The sequence below is a fragment of the Vigna unguiculata genome, chromosome 2, assembly GCF_004118075.2.
Source record: "Vigna unguiculata cultivar IT97K-499-35 chromosome 2, ASM411807v1, whole genome shotgun sequence".
Lineage (NCBI taxonomy): Eukaryota > Viridiplantae > Streptophyta > Magnoliopsida > Fabales > Fabaceae > Vigna > Vigna unguiculata.
The window spans coordinates 7,136,163-7,160,327 of NC_040280.1; the positions used below are offsets into that span (position 1 = coordinate 7,136,163).

The 24,165-nt window shown below is 32.1% G+C and overlaps 1 protein-coding gene across 1 annotated transcript; it reads right to left on the minus strand.

Annotated features, from left to right (window-relative positions):
• Positions 1–21,618: 21,618 nt before the first annotated feature.
• On the minus strand, positions 21,619–23,956 carry LOC114174726 (nudix hydrolase 18, mitochondrial-like). The gene is made up of 5 exons (XM_028059571.1): positions 23,783–23,956; positions 23,132–23,237; positions 22,488–22,571; positions 22,183–22,311; positions 21,619–21,759 (listed from the first exon to the last, which is right to left on the minus strand). The coding sequence occupies exons 1-5, from the start codon at positions 23,854–23,856 to the stop codon at positions 21,655–21,657; spliced, it is 498 nt and encodes a 165-aa protein (XP_027915372.1). The 5' UTR covers positions 23,857–23,956; the 3' UTR covers positions 21,619–21,654.
• Between the last annotated feature and the right edge of the window lie 209 nt (positions 23,957–24,165).

Here is a 24,165-nt window from a genome sequence, read left to right on the forward strand (position 1 = left end):
ACATGATAAGAGGGGTTGAGGACTTATATGCTTAAGTTGTAGGGAATTGGTAACTGTTGGCCAATAAATAAATGGGTGAATGGGAAAGTTAGTTAAGAGGAACAAGAATAAATTGACTAATTGGGATGAATTATCATTTTGAATTTTGACTAAAATGGGTGTCATTGAGTGTGGTCGATAGTGAGGATTTTAGGAGGGAAATTAGGCAGCTAGAAATAATGGTATAAAAATGAGAAGTAAGTATATAATATTAAAGAGTCAGGGAAGGGTTTATGAGTTGGAGTATGTAAAATTAGGCATAGCAATGGATTGAGGAAAGAAGGTATAACTAATTAGTTAAGTCTAAAAAATTGTTGATGGGCTGAATAGGGTACAAGGATTGAGAAAAAGTTGTCCTGTTATAAGTTGACTAAATCAAGGTGTAACTAGTGAGGGATGGATGAATCATATATTTTGAAATGGTTGAATGGTAAACATGAGTTATAAGGAATCAAACCGTGTTGTGGTGAATGGGTAATTAGAACCAGGTACTAATACGAGAGTGCGCAATATAGGTTGCAATCTATCTGGATTGGAGAACAAAACAAATGTAAGTGCCAAAATCAGTAGAGGTGTGCTACTGGTATGGCGCCTGGCGGCCTACTGATGCCCGCTAGGCGATAAGGGCAGCGTGAGAGGTCCCTGCACCGCGTGGTGCCTGGCGGCAAGGCGTATTCCGCCAGGTGACATACCTTGAAACAATAGGTTTGTTTGGAGCTTGGCACCTGGCGACGAGGACGTCTCGCCAGGCGGTCTGCGCAGGTTTCGCCTGGCGGTGCTTAGGCTGCACTAGGCGATAATGCTGCAGATTGTGGCTTGTGTTTGTTGCTTTTAAGCAGTGATGCTCTGCTTGGATCAGGAGATGTTGTGCCATGAGCGGGTAGGTTCATGGATGGTGGTAAACATGTGATGATATGAGCGGCTAGGTTCATATGTTGTTACTCTCGTGTAAGGATACGAGCGAGGTAGATTCGTATGTTCCGTGCTCACACTTGTGAGATGCTGCGTGCAGGAAGGTACGTAGTTAGTGGATCACATGTGTCGGACTACGGGCGGCCAAATCCGTAGAGCAGGACTACGAGCAAGGAGGTTCGTAGAAGGACTACGAGTGGGGGGATTCGTAGAGGCAAGACCACGAGCGAGCAGGTTCGTGTGAGCATCATAAATCCTGAATCCGACGCTAACCATTTGTGTGTTGTGAAGGTTGAAAAGCATTGGGATAAGGTCTTGGTCAAGAACTAAATAGGATGAATAAGATGGGTGTATTTCTTACATTTTGTTAGATTATATGTTGTTTTTATTTTATAAACTCACTCTTTCTGTTTGTGCTTGGCGATGATCATGTACTTATTTACATGGGAGCAGATGATAATACATGTGATGTTGTGGATGCATAGACGACGAAGAGAGGGCTAGCTTGGGGGACTTGAGCTATGGATTTTACCATGTTTTTATTTGTTTTATTGGAACTTGGGATTTGTAATAACTTTACATTTTAATTTCATTTGAATTTTTGGCGCACTGGATATTATTTTAAATTTTTCCACGTTTGGGAATAATAATATTGCGACATTTGAATTTCATTTCTATATTTATATATTTAATTAAGTAATTTCCATTAGGGACGTTACATCGATGACACTGTCACATACATTGTTTTCAACGTGCATCATGTCTATACAATGTCGTACCTCAAGTTTCCACCAATATGAAAGATTAAAGAAGATTGATCGTTTCTTCCAAATGCTTTTCTCCATGGTCTTTTTCTTTGCATGTTTTCCAAACACAATGTCAATGTTTTTCACTTGGTTGTATACTTCTTCACAATTGCGTGATCTTGCTACAACTTCATCCTCAAAACTTCCATTAAATGTTTTTTTCATTCTACGATTAGGATGATTTCGAGGAAGGAACTTTCGATGTCTTGTATACACAGTTTTCTAATCGTGCTTCAATTGAATATAACTTGTGTTTTCTTCACAAATGGGACATTCAAAATGACCTTTAACATTGTAACCGCTCAAGTTTCCATATGCTTGAAAATCATTTATAATGCAAAACAACATTGCACACAAACAGAAAGATTCTTGAGAATATGAATCATACACATCAACGCCTTCTTCCCATAACAATTTCAAATTATCGATCAACAACTTTAGGTACACATCAATGTCATTTCCAGGTTATCTAGGACCCGATATCATCATAGACAACATCCTATATTTCCTCTTCATGCATAATAAAGGAGATAAATTGTAAATCATTCATCAAAATTGGCCATGAACTATGTTTGCTATTTAAGTTCCCATAAGGATTCATACCATCTGTAGCAAGTCCAAGTCTTAAGTTTCTTGGCTTTGCACCAAATTCAATTCTGGAAATGTTTCATCAATCTTCTTCCATTGTGGAGAATCAGTTGGGTATCGAAGAAGATTATCATGCTTTCTTCCATCAACATGCCATTTTAGGTTCTTTGCATCTTCTTTAATGAAAAATAGTCGTTTGAATCTAGGTATTATAAAAGGCACCACATCATCTTAGCAGGTGGACCATCTTTGTATTCATCACCACTATTTCCATCAATTTTCTTTTTAAACTGCAATAAACCACATGTTGGACACGCCTTTAGTGAAGCAAACTCTTCTTTGTATAAAACACAATCATTTGGGCATGCATGTATCTTTTGATATTCCAAACCCATTGGACATAAAACTTTCTCCGCCTCGTAATTACGGATAGGTAATGAGTTATTTTCAGGAAGCATCTCCTTTAACATCTCCAACAGTTCTGTGAAACTTGTATCCATCCATCCATTCCTTGCTTTTAAACTGAATAATTTCAAAGTTACTGACAGTCGCGTAAAGTTAGTGCATCTTGGGTACAACTCTTCCTCTGAATCGGGCTTAAGAGAATCATATAAATGAGCTTTTCCAAAATTCTCCTCCCCAACATCAAGTACCATTTCTTTTAAATGATCATTCATTCATTCGTCTACATTATCTGTTCCTCGTGACATCATAGGCTTGTCTAATACTTCTCCATGCCAAGTCCAAAGTGTATAACTCATTATACCAAAGATGAATAGATGATCACACATTGTGTCTGACGTCCTTTTTTAAATAACGTTGGGATTTTTTGGGGTAGACATTAAAAAAGTCCCATAATTTACAAAAATGTCATTGACCATTTTTAATGTTAGATTTATAAGATTTTTTGTGTTAATAATGTTGCCATTGTTTAGCATGTTAACTGTATTTATTATTGTCTAAAATTTTCGAGATGTAATTGATGTTATTCCCTAAATTTTGCAGTCTGTGAAGTAGAGTCCTCTCAACTAGGGATGGCAACGGGGCGGGGCGGGGACGGGTTTCGCTATCCCATATCCATTCTAGTAAAAAAAATTTATCCCCATCTCCATACCCAAACTCAACGGGTATCAAACTTTTGTCTCATCCCCATCCCCACTGGGTAACGGGTAGAATCTCATACCCATACATGTACCCGTTTTCTTACTACTTTAATATTAATTTTAATTAATTTTTATAAAATAATAAAAAACTACGGTAAAGGAAACATAATATTATCAAATATTCAATATTAGGAGGATGGTTGTTTCTTCGATATCAAATACTTTGAAATAAATTATAATTGTTTACATTTTAGATTAGAATACCAAATAAAATTTCACGAGAACCAAAATATTTATTAAATTTGCAAACATTAATGAAACCTAGTTGATAAATTTTAAAAATATTTTTAAAAAATATAAAAGGAAAAAATTATTCAAATTAAAATATATTTTAAATGTTTGTTTACTTCAATTTTCTAAATTAGGTTTAATTATGCTTTTGGTCCCCATTTTGGAGTCAAAATCTCAAAATGGTACTCAAATTTTTAAAAGTCTCAAATTGGTCCCCTTTTTTGTTAAAACGTCTCAAGTGTGCCCTTTCTGTTAAGTCAAGGAGACCAATTTGAGACTTTTAAAAATTTGAGTACCATTTTGAGATTTTGACTCCAAAATGGGGACCAAAGGCATAATTAAACCTTTAAATTATAATGAATCTTTTTATACACTAATAAAAGTTATAATACATCACTTGATCAAAATGATGCAAAGAACAAATAATAAACATAATAATAAAATTTTAACATAGATCTTGTATCTTTTGAACTCTAATATATATTGGATGATGATAAAAAATATTCATGACAATTACATTAAATTTTTATATTGTAGTAAATAAAAATTATTTATACAATTTATAGTGAAAAAAAAATAAAGTATGATTGTAATAAGTTAAAAAATAAAAAATAATTAGATAAAATATATCGAAATAGTATTCTACATTATGAAAATAAACAAAAAATAAAAATATTAAAAAGTTAACAAATGTGTGTCTTATAAACAATTTGGAGACTATTGAAAGGAATCGCATAAAGGAAAACAATTTGGTGATCTACTTTCTCATTTCTAGCCAATGTGGGACTTAGATTCACACTTGGATTCCTAACAACCTCCCCCTCAAGGGTGAGTCCCTTCAACCACATTAGTATACACCCCATCCTTAAAAAGCTAACAAGTGGTATTAGAGTCGATGGTTAAAACCGGCTCAAACGAGTGCAGTATGGTCCTAGTATTGAAAGTCTTCCTGGCAAGGGTTCCAGGTAAGCGTGTCCCATTAAGAAAAGAACGGCGGTACAAAAAAGGGTAGAAAAGGAGTATTCGTGGTTAAGAATGCTTGCGTTGGAGGGGGAGTGTACCAATGTGGTTGAAGGGACTCAAGGGAGATTGTTAGGAATCCAACTGTGAATCTAAGTTCCACATTGGCTAGAAATGAGAAAGTAGATCATTATATAAGAATAAAGACCTATAAACTCATTGCCTTAAGGTTTTGGGTTGAGAGTGATGTTAATGCCTTATATGGTTGGGCTCAGGTCTCATTAGTGTTGTATCTCCCTAAGAAACCCCATCTGTAAACCTAACAAGTATAATTAAGGATATGATAAGATGAAAAATATCTTAGAGATCTAAGAAAACTTTTCAAATACCAACATATATACTCAATGGTTGAGAAATTAGAAAAATTATTGAAGCGAAACAAAATTAATAATAATAAGTAATTTTTTTATATTACCTAGTAAATGAAATGTTTATGCTATTAAACACTTAAATTTAGAGTATTAAACATTTGTATTGGAAAGAAAAATATACAATAAATAAAAATATTAAAAAATAATAAAAATACTCAAATATTAGAAATAATTTTTTTTTAATTGACATACATCATTTTAACATACTTACATAAAGATTATGATAAGATAAAAAAATATATTGGAAATGCGAATAAGTTTCATAACAAACCAAATAATTAAAAGAAATTAAAATATATATATATATATATATATATGTATACACCTATATATATGTATGTATATATATATATACATATATATATATATACATATATATATATATATATATACATATATACATATATGTATATATATATACATATATATACATATATATATATATATACATATATATACATATATACATATATATATATATATATATATATATATACATATATATATATATATATATATATAGAGGTTACTTAATTAATTGTGAATATTTTAATAATTTAAACGAAGATGGAGATATGATGGAGACATGTATTATGGCGGGGATATCTACATCTCCATCCCCATATCCAATTGAAATATGTATATATATATATATATATATATATATATATAGAGGTTACTTAATTAATTGTGAATATTTTAATAATTTAAACGAAGATGGAGATATGATGGGGACATGTATTATGGCGGGGATATCTACATCTCCATCCCCATATCCAATTGAAAAAATCGGAGATTCTCCGTACCTATACCCATACCTAATCAATGCAGGGATTCTCCGTCAAAACAGAGACGGATTCGGACAATACCCACGGAATTGAGTTTATTTATCATCTCTACTTTCAACCTAGTACAGTAGATTACAAAAATATTTTTTAAGTTGCATATTTAATATATGTGTTTATTATATTTTGTTCTAAAAGATATAATTTAATAGTTTAAAAAAAATATTAATAATTACAAAAGATACATGTACAAATATCTTTATTTTTACTTTTCTCACCGAAACAAACATGCTAGAGCACATTTTTACTTATAAAACACAAACATGGCCATTTATCACAATAAATTGGGTTCCATATATCTAGCAAATCAATTTTTGGACAATTCTAGACATGGTCACATCACATGTGTGTTTTATAAAATACATTTATTGTTTATATTTTGTTACACACAATAAATCATAGAATTTTGTCTCAATAATCACTTATTGAAATGTGATGGTAGATTTAGTAAATAATTATGAGAGCTTATTATTGAATATAATCATGGTTATGAAATTAATCTCACCATACTTGATTTAGAATATATTTGGATGTTTTAAATACTAATTATATGATGGTTTGGATTTGGAAAGGAGAATTGATCAAATTGTAAAATATCCAATCATTTAATTTTAATTGATTAAAAAAATCTACAATTTGAAGACCTGTGTATGTAGTTTGACTCATGAACCCTAACCAAGATACCCACCAAAAACTATGTGTATTCTTGGAACGTTCCTAAAATAAGAAGGATAGAATAGATGAAGATTAGCTTTGAAAAGAATTCACAAATTGAATTCAGGAATCATAATGGGACACCCTTTGCCAGTTTGATGTTTAAGAATTTCAAAGAATCTTCCTTTGTGTAGGTACGTGTCATAATTTTGTCATTCATTTTGCAGTTTTTTCTCTTTCCGTAGTTGGATTTATTAAAACTAAAGTTGTGAAGTGAGTTTTGGCCTGACTTTTCAGTCTTTTAAAATTTGAATACTTAAACTTTTTAATTGTCATTCTGTTTTCATTTGTTTCATCTGCTCAGTCAAAGTCACGATCAGAGAAACGAGTTGATAAATTCACTTGTCAATATATTTTTTAAAAATTAAAAATTGAATCAGAAAATAATTTAAAATTAATTTTATGTATTATATTATTTAAATGATATAAATATATGATTCAAATATGTAATATAACAATGACTTAAATTAATAATATTTATAAATTAAATTCTAATTATTAATTATAATAAAATAATTTAACATATAAAATAATAATTATTTTAATTTATTTAACTAGAGATATTAATTAATTAATTAAAATTTTAGTATAAATATATATAATATAATAAATTTTGAAAATATAGAATTCAAGAAAATAAGTTGATAAAACGGTCTATCAATAATTTGATTAGGACAGTTAAAAAATTTCAATCCATGTTTTTTATAATGGACCGGTATATCCTACCCATTTTTGGCAAAACAAAACAGACTAGACTAGTCAGCTTTTTAAAAATTAAAATGGGCTTTAAGAAATAAAAGAAAATATAAATGTTCTTGTTGAATGTGATGTTTACACGGTTGCCGGATGTTGACCAAATTCTTCCACTAAAAAACGCCATTGATTATTTTAATTTAATTTGCAAATTACACGTCCTAAATGATTCACATTACACACCCCGTAGATTTCATTCGTTACAATATAGAGTACGTAAACAAATATGGTAGTAATTGCATAATGTAAAATTAAAAATTAATTTAAAAACTAATTCCTATATAGCTAACATTACAAATTCTTCGGTAAATTTGTCCACAAATTCATCGGAAAATTACAATTTGTTTTATTGATGGAAATTTATGATTTCAATTACTGATGATACCTTTCCATCGACAAATTGGGTAACAAACATTTTACCAAGTTATGAAATCTTTTGTATATCAAGGGAAATTGGTGAGGAGAGAAGAAGATGTGGAAGAGGAAGAGGAGGTGGAGATGGAGGTTCTGACATGAGTTATTGGCACGACGGTGACGCCAAGGTGTGATAGTCACGTAAAGACACGACAGTGATGTAGAGTTCCGACGACGGTGGTTGTTAAAGTTAAAAGAGGTGGTAGAGAAGGAGGATGTGGAGGAAGAAGAGGAAGAGGAAGAGTCGAAGTTGACAAAATTAAACACAATGGTAGCAATGACAATGATGGAGGCGCTACGAGAAGGAGAGAAGGAGGAAAGGAGGAAAACGAAGAAGAAAAACAAGAAAAAAAAGGAAAAGAAGGAGGAAGAAAACTTAATCGCGTATTTTATCGACGAATTTTACTGACGATTAAAATTTGTTAGCAATTATGAATATTTATCGATGGAGATTTACTGACGAATTTCCTCATCCGTTAGTAAATTTTTTCGATAATGACTTTATCAACAAATTTTTGGTCGTTGGTAAACCTTTGATAAACTCGAATTATTGATGGAGTTTTGCTATTATCGACAAATTGTGCTTGTTAATAATAAGTGATTTTCTTCTAGTGCTAATATCTTGGTAGTAATGTTAGAAATCTAATTAATACTCTAATTTACAAACCAATTATATATTTTTTTTCATAATATACATTATGTTAGATATCAATATCTTTTAGTTTACAAATTAATATCTAAAATAGTCATTATAGTAAATAATTATTTTTTATTTTAATATTGATTCGTATTTAATATTCTTCAATACTCAACTTTAGTTTATTAGTTTCAACTTTCAAATGCTAACTTTGAGTATTGTTGACTAAATTATTGTTAATCCATCATTAGTTTTTAAATTAATTTTTAATTAAATCAGGTTAATGTGAAACTTACGCTAATGTATTTTTAATTTAAAATTTATTTAATTTAACATCAGTACTAATGTTGAATAAAATAAGTGTTATACTTTCACCCTTGTCCCTCCAATTAAAAAACAATAAAAATTTCATTCATATTCGTATAGAAAGAGAAAAAGAAGATTTTGCCTTTGATAAAGATGTTTCTTTTGTTATATAATCTTAGATTGCATCGAAAAAATTGTGGCCCCGTCTATGATAAATATATAATAATCATAAATTTTAATCCAATCATTTATCTTATTCTATAAATAATTTTGTATAAGAACAAGTCAAAAAAATTCAAGTAAAAAAACTTTACAAAGATGCTAATAAATAATCCATCTTTTGGCGCATTCAAACAACCACATATCACACTGCTAGTTATAAATTATTTAGGAGTCTTATCAGTAAAAGATAAAGTCAAAGACTCTTACAAAATTATACTAAAAGAAACACAAGTTGCAGTATCTTTAGGTGTCGATTCAGCTCCACAAGTTATCTAATTATTCAATCATGGATTTTGTATTTTACATTATATGCAAGCAAAACACACAGTGGTATATGTATCCCACACAATTTTGAATCAAAGGATGCGGAAAGAAAAAATATATGTATCCCACACAAGCACTAACATTGCACCTCACAGTTACTTATTTGCTGGGAACCTAAAATAGAACCCACTCCAACTCTTCTGCATAATCCATCATGCAGGGAAAAGAAAAATAATCTAAAGCACCCATCAACCAAAAAATTAGTCACGCAAAAAAAAAGATTGACCTTGTGTAGGTATCAACACAACATTGACCTCCACTCCAAGTGTTTACTTCACCCCAACAGTTAGGACCACCTTTAATCGCAACACCACACACCTTAACTTCACAATTTCAGCTCCAAAAATCCTTCCCCTCCACCTAATAATCTTAAACCAAAAAATTATTCAGCTAATGAACTTAATATAATAAAAGGGATTTTAATGAATCCACCTGGTGCAAACCCAAGCCCTTGCAATGTCCAAGTTCCACTGTTCTTAGAGAAAGGGGCTGGAATAAGCTCTCTTGAAACACTGTTTGCAGTTTTCCTCTTTTTCGCACAAAAAGAAGCTCCCAGAGCTGAGCTCGCCACTCGTTGGAGAAGAAGGAACCTCGTTGTACGTCGCACAGAAATGGCTCGTCGGAGAATACTCAAGTTTTAGTCCTCAGAGAAGCTGTGCTCGTGGGTTGTTCTAGTGCGACTCACTTTTTGCGTTCGTTCAGGAGAATACTCCCTCGTGCGCACAAAAAATGGCAAAGAATTGAAAGGTGAAAATTCAAAGGGGGAAAAGTGAAAGTAGAGGCGGAACAGTGAAAATGAAAACGGGAAGTAAAAGGGAAAAGTGAAAATGAAAACGGGAAGTGAAAGGTAGAAGTGAAAATGAAAACGGGAAGTGAAAGGGGGAAAAGTTAACCTAATAAAAAATTATTTTATTAATTTATGAAGGATATGTGTGGCCATCCAACACAAACAATTACATTTTAAATGCCCACCAACGATTTTAATTTTTTGCGTCGGCTAGACTGACGATATGTATAATTAATAATATTTTCTATTTTATTAAAGTGGATGGAAATTGATATTTTTGTTTTTAAATAATTTTTATTATCAGAGTCAATATTGTGTGGGTTAAGCCGACGCTTTATATGTCCAAACACCATTCGACGCCATTTTTCGGACGCTAAAAGCAAACATTCTTATAATGAGTTAAGCTTTAATTTATTTTTTTCTGTTTAATTAGTGCTAATGACAATAACTTTTTTTAAAAAAGGTTTTTTATACAATGTCTCTATCCTTAATAAAAATAAACTCAAATAAATAATAAAAAATTATAGTTGATGAATAGATAAATGGAAAAATATTTATACCAAAAAGTGAGAGATGGAAAGATTTGTCACATGAATCTTTGAATTAACAATAACCAAATTTTATTAGTTATCCCACGTATTTATAAAATATAGATTAGTGTGACTTTGATAATATTAACTTAAATAAATATTAAATATATAATATATAAATTAATATTGATATAATCGACGTTGATTTACATAAACAAGTAAATAAATAAAATTAGTATCACTAGTGCACATTTTGCTTTTTACCTCGCGTTATATGTCTCGGTTGGCCAAGAACCGAAACATATTATGGTGCGGTGACATTTTTGCAATTCTAGACAATTTTTATGTCCCGGTTCAGCTAAAACCCGAAGCAAAAGAGGGTTATAGGCTTCGGTTCGCCCAAAACCGATGCCAAAATCAGTTATATGCTTCGGTTCTAGAGACCCGAAGCCAAAAACGGGACTGCATTTTCCAAAAATGCCACTAGCTGTTAGGTGTTTTGCCTCGGGTGGCAGCTAACCGGTGCCAAAGAGCCTTATATGCTTCGGTTTTTAATTGAACCGATGCCATAGGGTTTATTTAGGACTTAATTTCGCGAACCCCTTTTTCTCTTCTTCTTCGCCGCACCTCTACCTTTCTCTCTTCTCTCTCCGCTGCGACCATGCCACCACACCATGGAAGAAGCTGGTTGTTCGTCTCCGGTGAGCGTTGGTTGCAAAGGCAGATCTGGTTCATCTTCTTTGTTGGAGGCAGATCTGGTTTGTCTTCTCGGATGGGGTGCTGCGTTTTCCAGCAAGGTGCAGACGCAATCGTTTTTCATGTGTTGCCGTGGTTTGCGACTCCGTTGATGGGCACGAGTAGTAGTGGAGGTGTGCTCTGTCAGCGGTTGCTCACGATGGTTGAGCTGTTCTGTTGAAGCTCGATCTGCAGTGCGAGGTGGCTGTGAGATCTTCGATGGGGTTTGAAAGTTTCGCGCGGGGTTATTTTCGTCGTTAGTGGTTTCGGAAAGTTCGCTCGATGGTTTGTGCTTCGTGGGTTGCAACATGGTGGCGGTGAGTGTTGGACGGTGGAGTTGAGTTGATGGGTAGTGGTGTTCATCGTAGAGAAGATGAAGATGACAAAATAATCTGCGAAATTTTTAATTAAAAAAAAATTATTTTGAACCTTTATGGCTCCGGTTCATTTACGACCGAGGCATAAAAACACCTCTATGGCTTCGGGTGATAACCGAGGTCAAAAGAGACTCCTTTTGGCCTCGATCCAATATGCTTCAGTTCTAAAATCGAGGTAGAATGACAAAAATAACTGAGGCAAAAAGTCTTTACTATACTAGTGTATCTATCTAATAAACACTAACTTAAATAAATACAAATACAAAATATAAATAAAGTTAGTGTCGATAATAACCTTACTTATTTTAAAACTTATTTCAATTAGCATTAAAACAATCTTATTTATTTAAAAAATAAATAAAAATAATTAATGTTAGTTTAAAGTTAGATAAGCCGAGTCTATTAGTATCTAATACTAAGTAGATTCTTTTAGTAATTATATATTGATGCTAATATGATAGTAACACATATACTTTTATTTATTAAAAAGTTAGTGTCATGTTATAATTAGTTAATCCGACTTTATTGTTATTGTGAGTATAAGATTAACTCAGGCAGAAGTTTTACATAATATAAAATTAAATATATGTTATTTTACGTTAAAAAAATTGTGTCGTATTAGAAGCCAACTTAACCAACACAATAACATTGTATTTTGATCAATACTATTATTTGAAAACTAATTTTACATTTTTCGTAGGGTTAGTCCACAAGAACAATGTAACGTTCCATTAAATAGATAAATCTAATTAAATAAAATGTCGCATACTTAAAATATTCAAAGAGTATGAAGTGTAGGGTATGAAAGTTTACAATTATCCAATCATACCAATACTGGAAACAGAGGCACTACATTGCCTTAAACAAAAATAAGAGTTCAATGGTGGCTCTAAAGACTCACCCATAAACAGGGGATTACAAAAATAAATAAAACTTCTTCAAACGGGCTCAATAGTGAGCCCAAATACCCATCCATGATCATCAAGCTGCATCATCCCCATTGTCACTGCGATTGTTAGGGGTTCCCGCATCTGCTCACATCAATAAATTGATGATCATCGCAAAAGGAGAAAAACCACACACAAGCAAACAGAAGGGTAAGCTAGAGTAAAAAGATTCTTTTATCATACAACTCAACATGCAATTCAAAGTCAAGAATACATATCAGACATCCAAACATATGATATCAAACAAAGTTAGGACTTTAAGACTCGGCTATCTGGATACATATAATGAGGCACCACCACAAAACCTTCGTGGAATTACGTCCTAGTCATGAGGCACCACCATGAAACCTTCGTGGAATTACGTCCTGGCCGTGAGGCACCATCACGAAACCTTCGTGGAATTACGTCCTGGCCGTGAGGCACCACCACGAAACCTTCATAGAATTATGTCCTGGCCGTGAGGCACCACCACGAAACCTTCGTGGAATTACGTCCTTACATGAGGCACCACCTTGAACTCTCACCGAGTGATTCATGGAATTACGCCCATTAGATGAGACACCACCATGAACTCTCACCACAAGGTTCATGGAATTACGTTCATTAGATGAAGCACCAGCATGAACTCTCTGTAAAACAAATTAAGGATCTTTAAGATTTATAATTCTCACGATAAAACATAATAGAGCACTAACCTTGATTCATGGGAGATCCTGTGAATATGCGTTCTTCAAATTTGTAATCTTATGTACTCTTCAATCACCGTTTCCAATCTATCTCTTTGCCTTTCTTTCACTTCTCACAAATTCTTGATGGGTTACTGCGAAAAGAACTTTATGGCCAGAGACAGAACTCCAATCCCTTTATAAACCAACGTCCATCGAGTTGTTTTTTTATTTTATCTTATCTTTATTTTATTTTATTATCACTTCCCATAATAATAACCAATAAGTCTTTAGATTTTATTAAATCACAATTTGGTCCATCATAATATTTCAAATGAGTCACTAATAGAATTAATTCGTCAATTAATTCTAACATTCTCCCACTTGACTCATATGATGTCATAACATTATGTGATTTAATACATAAACATAATGTGCATTAAAAGACCTTGCATAAATTGGTTCCATCATTATTCATACTTAAAGATACATAAATAATAAGAGTCATGGCGGTCACACATTTTGGTCGACATGATCCCTTCCATGTACTACTATATCATCCCTTTCTCCTTAATATGACCTTAAAAACGAGAAATCCATAATGGGTTCAAACATGTCATTTTACAAAGCAATATCATAACATAATTTGTTTCTTCATCATAATTTGCATGCATAAACATAAAGAAGAAAACACAAATTTCAGAAATTTATACATTAGGAAACTCAGAGTGTCACATAAACATTAAAAACATTAACATTCAACATTTAACATTCACTAGTAGACATAATGCCCATATTCTTTACATGACCAACATACAATTTGGGCGGTAACCCTTTTGTTAAAGGGTTAGCAATCATAAGATTTGTGCTAATATGTTATATTGACACTATACGTTTCTGAACTTCTTCTTTAACGACAAATATTTCAACTCCATATGTTTAACACCTTTGGAATACTTGTCGTTTTTAGAAAAGAAGACTGTTGCGGAATTATCACAATAAATTTTTAACGGCTTGGAAATACTGTCGACTACTCCAAGTCCTGAAATAAAGTTCTGCAACCAATTAGCCTGAACTGTGGCCTCAAAGCATGCCACAAATTCAGCTTCCATGGTGGATGCAGCAATGACAGACTGCTTCGCACTTTTCCATGAAATCGCTCCTCTAGCTAAAAGATACACATAACCAAATGTAGACTTTCTTGTATCCACATAGCCGGCAAAGTCTGAATCTATATAACCTATCACCTCAAGGTGATCAGATTTTCTATAAGTAAACATGTGATTCTTTGTTCCTTGTAGGTATCTTAAAACTTTCTTTGCAGCTTTCCAATGCTCTAGTCCTAGATTACTTTGGTATCTACCATGCATACCAACTGCAAAGCTAATATCTGGCCTCGTACATGTTTGAGCATACATCAAACTCCCAACAACAAATGCATAAGGGATATTTCCATTTGTTTTTGTTCTAAATCATTCTTTGGACATTGCATGAGACTAAACTTGTCTCCTTTCTGTATTGGAACGGGAGATGCTAAACATTTATCCATTCTGAATCTCTCTAAAACTTTATTAATATATGCATTTTGAGACAAACCTAACAGCCCTTGTGATCTGTCACAGAATATTTCTATTCCTATCACATAGTATGTCTCACCCATATCTTTCATTTCAAAGTTATTAGAGAGAAACCTCTTAGTCTCACCTAATAGACCAAGATCATTAGTCGCAAGCAAGATATCATCAACATTCAGAATCAGAAATATAAACTTACTCCCACTGACCTTCAGATATATACACCAATCAACGGTGTTTTCCTTAAATCCAAAGGACACAATAGTATCATTGAACTTAAGATACCATTGCCGAGAAGCTTGCTTAAGTCCATGTATTGATCTCTTAAGTTTACACACCATGTGCTCCTTTCCTTCTTCAGCGAACCCTACCGGTTGGTCCATATAGACATCCTCTTCTAAATTCCCATTCAGAAAAGCATTTTTAACATCCTTTTGATGCAACTCAAGAGCATAATGAGCTACTAATGCCATGATAATTCTAAAAGAATCTTTCTTAGAAACAGGCGAAAATGTTTCCTTATAGTCAATGTCATCTTTTTGAGTAAAACGTTTAGCAACAAGACGAGCCTTGTAACGTTCAATATTGCCTTGGGAGTCACACTTAGTCTTAAAGACCCATTTACACCCAACTCTCTTGCATCCTTCTGGCAATTCCACAAGGTCCCATACGTCATTATGTGCCATTGATTTAAGCTCATCTTTCATGGCATCTAACCACTTATCAGAATTATCACCATTAATGGCTTCTGAAAAAGAAATTGGATCGTTATCAATACTTAAGTCATTTTTTTACACTTGTAGATAAACCACATAGTCATTCGAAATAGCAAACTTTCTATCTTTGTGAGATCTTCTTAATACTATTTCTTGTGGTTGTTCTACTATTGGTTCATTGTTAACCTCGAGATCAGTAATTTGTTGTTCTTCTTGATTGTTGTGAGTTTTTACAACATGTGGAACAACAACTCTTGATAAAGAAGTACTAGGTATAGGAACTTGTACTCTATCTTCCTTAATCTCCACATTTTGTGAAGCTTCACTCCCACTGGTTTCACCATTCTCAATAAACCGAGCATTTCCAGTTTCAACGATTCTTGTACTATGGGTAGGACAGTAAAACATATACCCTTTTGATTTTTCTGGATAACCAATGAAAAATCCACTGATTGTTCTTTCATCCAATTTCTTTTCTTGCGGATTGTATATTCTTACTTCTGCCTGACAACCCCAAACATGCAGGTGTCTTAAACTGGGTTTCCTACTCGTCCACAACTTAAAAGGAGTCTTTTGAACAGCTTTACTAGGAACCCTATTCAACAAATACATGACAGTCTTTAAAGCATACATCCACACTGATACAGGTAAACATGAAATACTTAACATACTCCTAACCATATTCATTAAGGTTCGATTATGCCTTTCTGATACACCATTTTGTTGTGGTGTGTCTGGCATTGTGTATTGAGCACAAATACCACGTTTCTCAAAGAACTTAGCGAACGGACCAGGGTGTTGTCCACTTTCATCATATCTTCCATAATACTCACCACCTCTATTAGATCTTACGATTTTCACCTTTCTGTCTAATTGCCTTTCCACTTCATTTATATAAACTTCCAAGGCATTTACTGACTGAGATTTCTCATGTAGTAGATAGACATGTCCATAACGCGAAAAATCATCAATAAAGGTGATGAAGTACTTCTCTTTATTGAAAGAATTTACATCAAATGAACCACATATATCAGTGTGTATGATTTCAAGAAGTTGAGTGCTTCTCGTGGCTCCTTTCTTTATGTGTTTAGTTTGTTTGCCTTTAATACAATCCACACACACATTCAGATCAGTAAAATCTAAATCCGGAAGGATTTCATTCTTTACTATTCTTTGCATTCTTTCTTTGGGAATATGTCCCAAACGTTTATGCCATAAGTAAGCAGATCGTTCATCCACTAAACTACGTTTAGTGCCAACATTGTGATGCAAAGTCATAAGATTTTCAGCATATAAATTATCCAAATTCAATTTATATAAACCATCATAAAGTGTATCAGATCCAATCATAAAAGTACGCTTAAACAAACTAAAACAATCATTCCCAAACTTAAAAAAATATCCAGCAATATAAAGCTTAGATAAAGAAATTAAATTCCTCGTGATACTAGGTACATAAAAAGTATCCATAAGGTCTAAGTGATATCTAGTGTCGAGGATTAGACGATAAGTCCTGACTGCTTCCACTGGAATTTTCTCTTTATTGCCCATGAAGACAAACTTCTCATTTGGGTTTATGGTTCAGGTTGTAAGAAATCCCTACATCACATTAGAAACATGAGTCATACATCCAGAATCAATCCACCACGTATTATGGGGAACTTCAGTTAAGTTTGATTCAAAACATACGTAAGCATTATGCTCACCTTTCTTTTCGAACCAAGCTCTATGCTTTATGCAGTCCTTCTAGAAATGTCCAGACTTCTCGTAGAAATGACATTTGTCATTTTTCTTCTAGATTTTGGTTGAGGACTCGTCAATCTTCAGTGGTCCTTTACCATTTCCATGTTTCTTAGCAACTTTCTTTCCAACAGCTCCTTGATTCTTCACATATTGAATAGAGTGACTTCCTAAGTTCTTCAGTCGGGTCTCCTCCTGAACTAGCATACTGTGCAATTCATGCACATTCCACTTGTCTTTCATGGTGTTATAGTTCATCTGGAACGGACCATACTCAGACGATAATGAGTTCAGAATGAATTGCACAAGAAAACCTTCATCCACTGCTATTCCTAGAGACTTAAGTCTTGCTGCGATATTTGTCATCTCGATCACATGCTCATGCATGGTACGTGAACTGTCAAACTTCATGGTGGTTAACGTACTCATCAGTGTCCCAGCGAGAGATTTATCAGCAGTTTGGGAGCGCTCTTCCACAAATTTCATAAATTCTTTTACTTCATCGATTTTGGGAAGAGCTGACTTAATATTGCTTGTTATGCTCTTTCTCATAAACAATAAGCTAAGTTTGTTTGATCTTGCCCAAGCTTTGTAATGGGCTTTCTCTTCATTGCTACTAGCATTCGTGATAGCAGTCGGCTTTTCAACTTGAAAAGCTAGATCAAGATCCAACACACCTAAGTGAAATTGAACTTGCTCCCTCCAGTCAGGGAAATTCAACCCATTAAAGACTGGAATAGACGAAGCATGCGAGTGTAAAGATACCGGAACAGAGACTGCAATTAACACATGCCTAACATTAATGCTTTGAGTCATAAAACTAAACGTAAAAACAGATTCAGATATAAACAATCATTCTATGCATATTAATGTTCTCCTTTGGGAGATCCAATAATACACAAACATAAGCATAATGATGCTAATCATATTATAACATTATTGATAAATAAAATATGCATCAACTAGAATCACCTACTACCTTTGGGTATATAAATAAAACTAGTGACACATACCAAATTATCTACAATCATGCTCATTAATTATAAGAACAATTAATCAACCTTTGGGCGATCCTAAAATGCCTTATAATTAATGAATCTCAATTAACACATAAATTTAATTATTCATAAATTAGCATCCACACTAAGGGTAATTGAAATAAAAAACATTAATAATTTGAAATCACAAAAACTTTTAAATTTTGGCCACTTTAGTGACTAACAAAATTTATCATACTTAATTTCAAATAAATAAATACACATTTAATTGCTATAAAATTTATATAGCATCCTCATTAATTTTAATTTAATAATAACAAACATAAATATTATTGTAAATTAAAATAAAATTATTAATTATTTATATAAATAAAATAATTAATATTAATTTATTGGTGACGTAAACCAATCAAAACATTACCTATCTTCCCTGAGCATGTTCAGACATGGGCATTTAAACTTTAATTTAGTGCCAATTACTCCACATTCACGTGCACAGGAACAATTTTTATTTTTAGTTTTTTTATTCAATGCCAAAACATAAAAACATGTTACAGTAAAAACACACAAACAATCCCGATAAATGGCAGCACAACGGGATGGAGTTTCAGCAGCCAAAAACAATTCTCATTTTCAGCCATGGCATTCGCATTCAACTTTTAAAGCGACGAAAAACTTAAATAACCCTTAAAACTTTAATTAGGGTTCATACAAATTTGAAACAAACATCATAAAAGGAGAATCATAAATCCTACAATCTTGCTCTGATACCACATGTAAAACTAATTAAGGATCTTTAAGATTTATAATTCTCACGATAAAACATAATAGAACACTAACATTGATCCATGGGAAATCCTGTGAATATGCGTTCTTCAAATTTGTAATCTTATGTACTCTTCGATCACCATTTCCCAATCTATCTCTTTGCCTTTTTTTCTCTTCTCACACGTTCTTGATGGGTTACTGTGAAAAGAACCTTATGGACAAAGACATAACCCCAATCCCTTTATAAACCAACGTCCATCAAGTTGGTTTTTATTTTATTTTATTTTATTATCACTTCCCATAATAATAACCAATAAGTCTTTAGATTTTATTAAATCACAATTGGGTCCATCATAATATTTCAAATGAGTCACTAATAGAATTAATTTGTCAATTAATTCTACCACTCTCACCACAAGGTTCATGGAATTACGTCCATTTGATGAGGCACCACTATGAACTCTCACCACGAGGTTCATGGAATTACATCCATTAGATGAGGCACCACCATGAACTCTCACCACGAGGTTCATGGAATTACGTCCATTAGATGAGGCACCACCATAAACTCTCACTAGGAGGGTCATGGAATTACGTCCTACCCATACCTTATTCATGTTTCACCAACAATCATATAGTTCTCATGCATCATACCAATATACATATCCTACCATCCAAATATTTCATACCAAGCTCATACCAAACTCATTAATTCCAACCCATACAATCAGATATTTCAAACATATTCACATGCTTCTTATTTTAAATAGGATAATCCAATCAATCATGTGACCAACAACGAAACACAAAGAAGAAACCGCACTAGAACACGTTCTTGCCCAGTTCTCGTTCAGGCTTAAGGACTCTTGCTCAGACGAGGGAAATCCCTCACTCAAGTCACCAGCCCTCACCTGGACGAGATTGCAAACAGAGGACATGTCGAGGACATATTATTTAATAATCTACAAATGATAATAGATTTTGAAGAAAGGCATAAACATCCCATATCATATTATCCCACACAAGATTATGCCAAATTCACACTCAATTATTTAGAAATGAACATTAATTTAATTTAAGGCTTATTTCAACATAATATATTATAATTTAACCACAAAACAATATGAAATCTGCAATATATTCTCTAACTTCGAGGACTGAACATAATATTATATATTTGTTAATGGTTTATGTGAAGTGTGATAATGATAATATAAGTCCTAATCAATTTTTTGTTATAATAGACTTATAACATGATTTTGATGGAAAAGAAATTTTAAATCTTAATTTTATTTATGATTATTAAGTGGTAAAGAAAAATATTAATATTTTTTATCATTGATGTTTAAAATTTTTACATTAATTGAAGTAAAAAACGAAGCTTTTATGATATTTGTTTTTTATTCATTGAGATACTTAAAAAAAAAAGCGTGACAAAATTTTAAATGGATCAATATTTTAAATATAATAATTGCCTCAAATGGTGGTTGATAAAAAAATGTTCTTAGAACATTTCTGTTGTCCAGGATTATAAGATTAAGACATATGTTTTACAATATTCAAAATTGACATGTTAATAAATATGAACCATTAACTTACTTCTTAAGATCCTTCGAGAAAAAGTAAACATGATATTTGAAAAACGATCTCCAAAAAAATTAAAATTAAAATTTATATTAAGACAATAATTTCTATTAAATTTCGCATGAGATTTGAAATTGAAGTAAATTTCACAACAATAAACACGAACCATTAAATGAGTTATTAAGATCCTTGAAAGAAAAGTAGACATGAGATTTGAGAAATGAAATAGCATACGAGGGTTTTAAATTAAAACTTACGTTAAGACACTTGCACCGAAAATTCTCTTACACTAAATTTTTAATTTATTTTAATAAAAGGATCATTTATTTTCTCTTTACCAAATTTTAAAGTTTTGAAAGCATACATGGATCCACATTAATTACATTCCAGTAAACCTTAATAAATTTAAGAAATATTTTACCGACCAAAGTATGAAGTTGTTAAAAAATATAGGTGGCGTTCTACCAATAATATAATGGCATAACGTTGACATAAGGTTTGAATAATTTGACGTTTTCGTGTTTCATCAATCATTGCATGAGTTTGGGTTGGCGCCAAAGATAAGTTAGTTTAGCCTTTGAAAACTTACATAGACAAATATGATAATAAACAAATAAGTAAAACATATAAAAAATTATCTAAATAAAGTTTGACAAATCTCATGCTAAGATAATAAATTTATAGATGTTTCTTATTATAATATATATTTGACTTTCTCAATCTCTATTTAATATAGATTTATATTCATATTTGAATTTTCAACAAAATTCATTCATAAATTAGATTATTTTCAAGTTTGAAACTCAGAAAACATCATCTCATGAGTAAAACAACTTCCAAACTAATCAAATACAAATTTGTATCTACAAAATAAACTGATAATTAACGTTAAATGTTCCTATTTTTCTGTAAAGTGAGTCGCTCAACAAGAATGTCTAATGCTTCCTTCATCCACCAATGGTGACAAACTTCTCGAACTTCATCAACACTCATCTGCATAAACGATCATAACAAAAGCAAAATTAGTACAAAAATTAACTGCATTTTAAATTAATTTATTAATATTGTACGTTTAATTTTTCCAAGGTGCAATCTTAATTATGTTTCAATCATTGTTCAAAAAGTTTGTAATATGATGCCACCACTTAATTTTGATTGGTATATGTAATGATCATCATGCATGCATTTTTTTTGGGGGGAAGAATAACAAAGTGTTTTATTTAATGATAGCTATATATAATACACACATTTTAGAAAGTGACTCATGCTCAAAGAAGCTATAAATTAACATCTTAGAAAATGATGCAACCATATGATGATGAGTGTATTAAACTAAGTGTTTCACTATTATATATATTCTTTGAAAATGAAATGGACCAATTCAATAACACGATATTTAATAATAATAACTCATACCCATGTTCTTCTTCTAAGATCCTTCTCAGGCCACAAGTCAAGTTGTTCTTTGACTAACAAAGGAAACATGTGACCTTCATAGTATGTGCCATGTCTTTTGCTAATGAAGCTCCATTGACCCAATTCATGCTGCCATGTGAAATCAAACCAAATTTTCAGTTTTTGCCTACAATTATTTCACCTAACAGAAGAAACTAATTTCACTTCATAAAAAAACTAAAACTTTATTATATTATTGAAAGAATTTTCATAAATTGAATTATGGAGAAAAATTATTTAAATATATCTAATATATTTAAAAGTACCTGAACTATTCCAGTAACTCCTGCTTCTTCTAAGGACTCCCTGTAAGCTGCTTCTTCTATAGATTCATCGAGTTCCCATCCTCCCTAAAATGCACAAAAATCATATGTTAATTAATATTACTATGCATGAATTAATTTAGATGAGGGAACAAACTTTTCAATTATACTACACACCTATTTTATTCATGCATGCATGAAGAAAAATCCACCACCCAATTGAAGAAAAAAGAACTACTTTTAAAGTTACGAAACAAATCCTTTCTCATTATAAGTGTATGCTTTAGAATTTGAAAATATATGCATTAGAATTTTAAAAAAATAAAATAAAATAAAAACATGTTTTCAACTTTTACCTAAACATCATCACAATAATTTTTCTTCAACTTCTATTACAAAAATATCACGGGTCAATTTAATATTTTTGGAAAAAAATCATTAGTCACCTTAATTTTATCTTTAAAACGTGTCTAAAAATTAAAAAGGAAAAGATATATTTAAATGATATGATCGACCTAAACTCTTATATGAAACTATTATACGTAACAAAATATAATCCTAATATATTAATTTGTTTTTTTTATCCCGTTTCTGAAATATTCACCGTATTTATTTGTATATATGTGCCAGAAACGACAAAAAAGTACCTTCGGGAACATTAATGTTTGGCCTTTTTGCGAACTAACCACAAGCACCTCCAATTCATTGCTCGCACTGCCATCAACGTCTTCTTTGTATCTGTAGGGTATGCAACTGCACAAGTAGACATTGAAAGCCAAAAGCAATCAGCAACATAGTAAATAAGAGACTAATTAAGCTGATAACATAAGAAAAACAAAAACCAACAAACTAAACAAACTTATCCAAAATGCAATGTAACCAGAAAAAAAGCTTGAGTGCAACTGTCACCAAATAGAAACCTCAAACCCAACAAATTCAGCAATTTTTTCTTCTTTTTAGAATGAAAGTTTCTTCATGCACAGAAAGTAGACACCCAGATAGAAAGAAAACAAAATATAGATAAGATAAAAGGAAAGATAACTGAGAAATAAGAGTATCATATACATTAATTAAACCTCTAAACTTTTGCAGAAAAAGCTAAAATTTTTGAGCTTTCACTCATAAAAAACACCCCTTTTGTTTTTTTCTTTTAAAAGCTTGATTTATGTTTCATTCCCTCCCACCTTTCCTTTTCTGGAAAAAGAGAAACATACCAAACACATGCAAACTTCAAATGAAGCCATGACAGAAAACATCATGAGAAACAGACATCCAAAGAATCGAAACGATGAACTCACCCCACAACTTGTCTGCCACCATTACTGTTGTACCTCTGCATCTCCCTTCCCGTTCGAGATACCAAACAAGCCATACTTCTCAGACACACTTAACTTCAATAGTTCCACTTTCAGAAAGAAACCTTGACAAACCAAAAGACAGAATAATATTCTATTTCTTTCGATCTTTTATATAATATGATAGCTACGAGTAACTCTCTCTCTCTCTATATATATATATATGTTATGTGTATATGTATATGTACGTTGTATTGAAGAAGAAAGCAATAAGACGAAGGATTAAAGGCTGCTTGTGGAATCGTTTATAAAGCGCGTAATTGTCGCATATGGATGGATGAATGAAATGGACGGAGAAAGAAAATTGAAAAAAATAAATAATAATA

Excerpts from the sequence above, each read along its gene's own strand:
- LOC114174726 (XM_028059571.1), bottom strand. The coding sequence starts at position 23,856 with ATGGCTTGTTTGGTATCTCGAACGGGAAGGGAGATGCAGAGGTACAAC. Across the intron at positions 23,238-23,782 it reads GGTGGCAGACAAGTTGTGGG|TTGCATACCCTACAGATACA; the intron begins GTGAGTTCATCG and ends CTACTTGTGCAG. Across the intron at positions 22,312-22,487 it reads GAGTTACTGGAATAGTTCAG|CATGAATTGGGTCAATGGAG; the intron begins GTACTTTTAAAT and ends TTCACATGGCAG.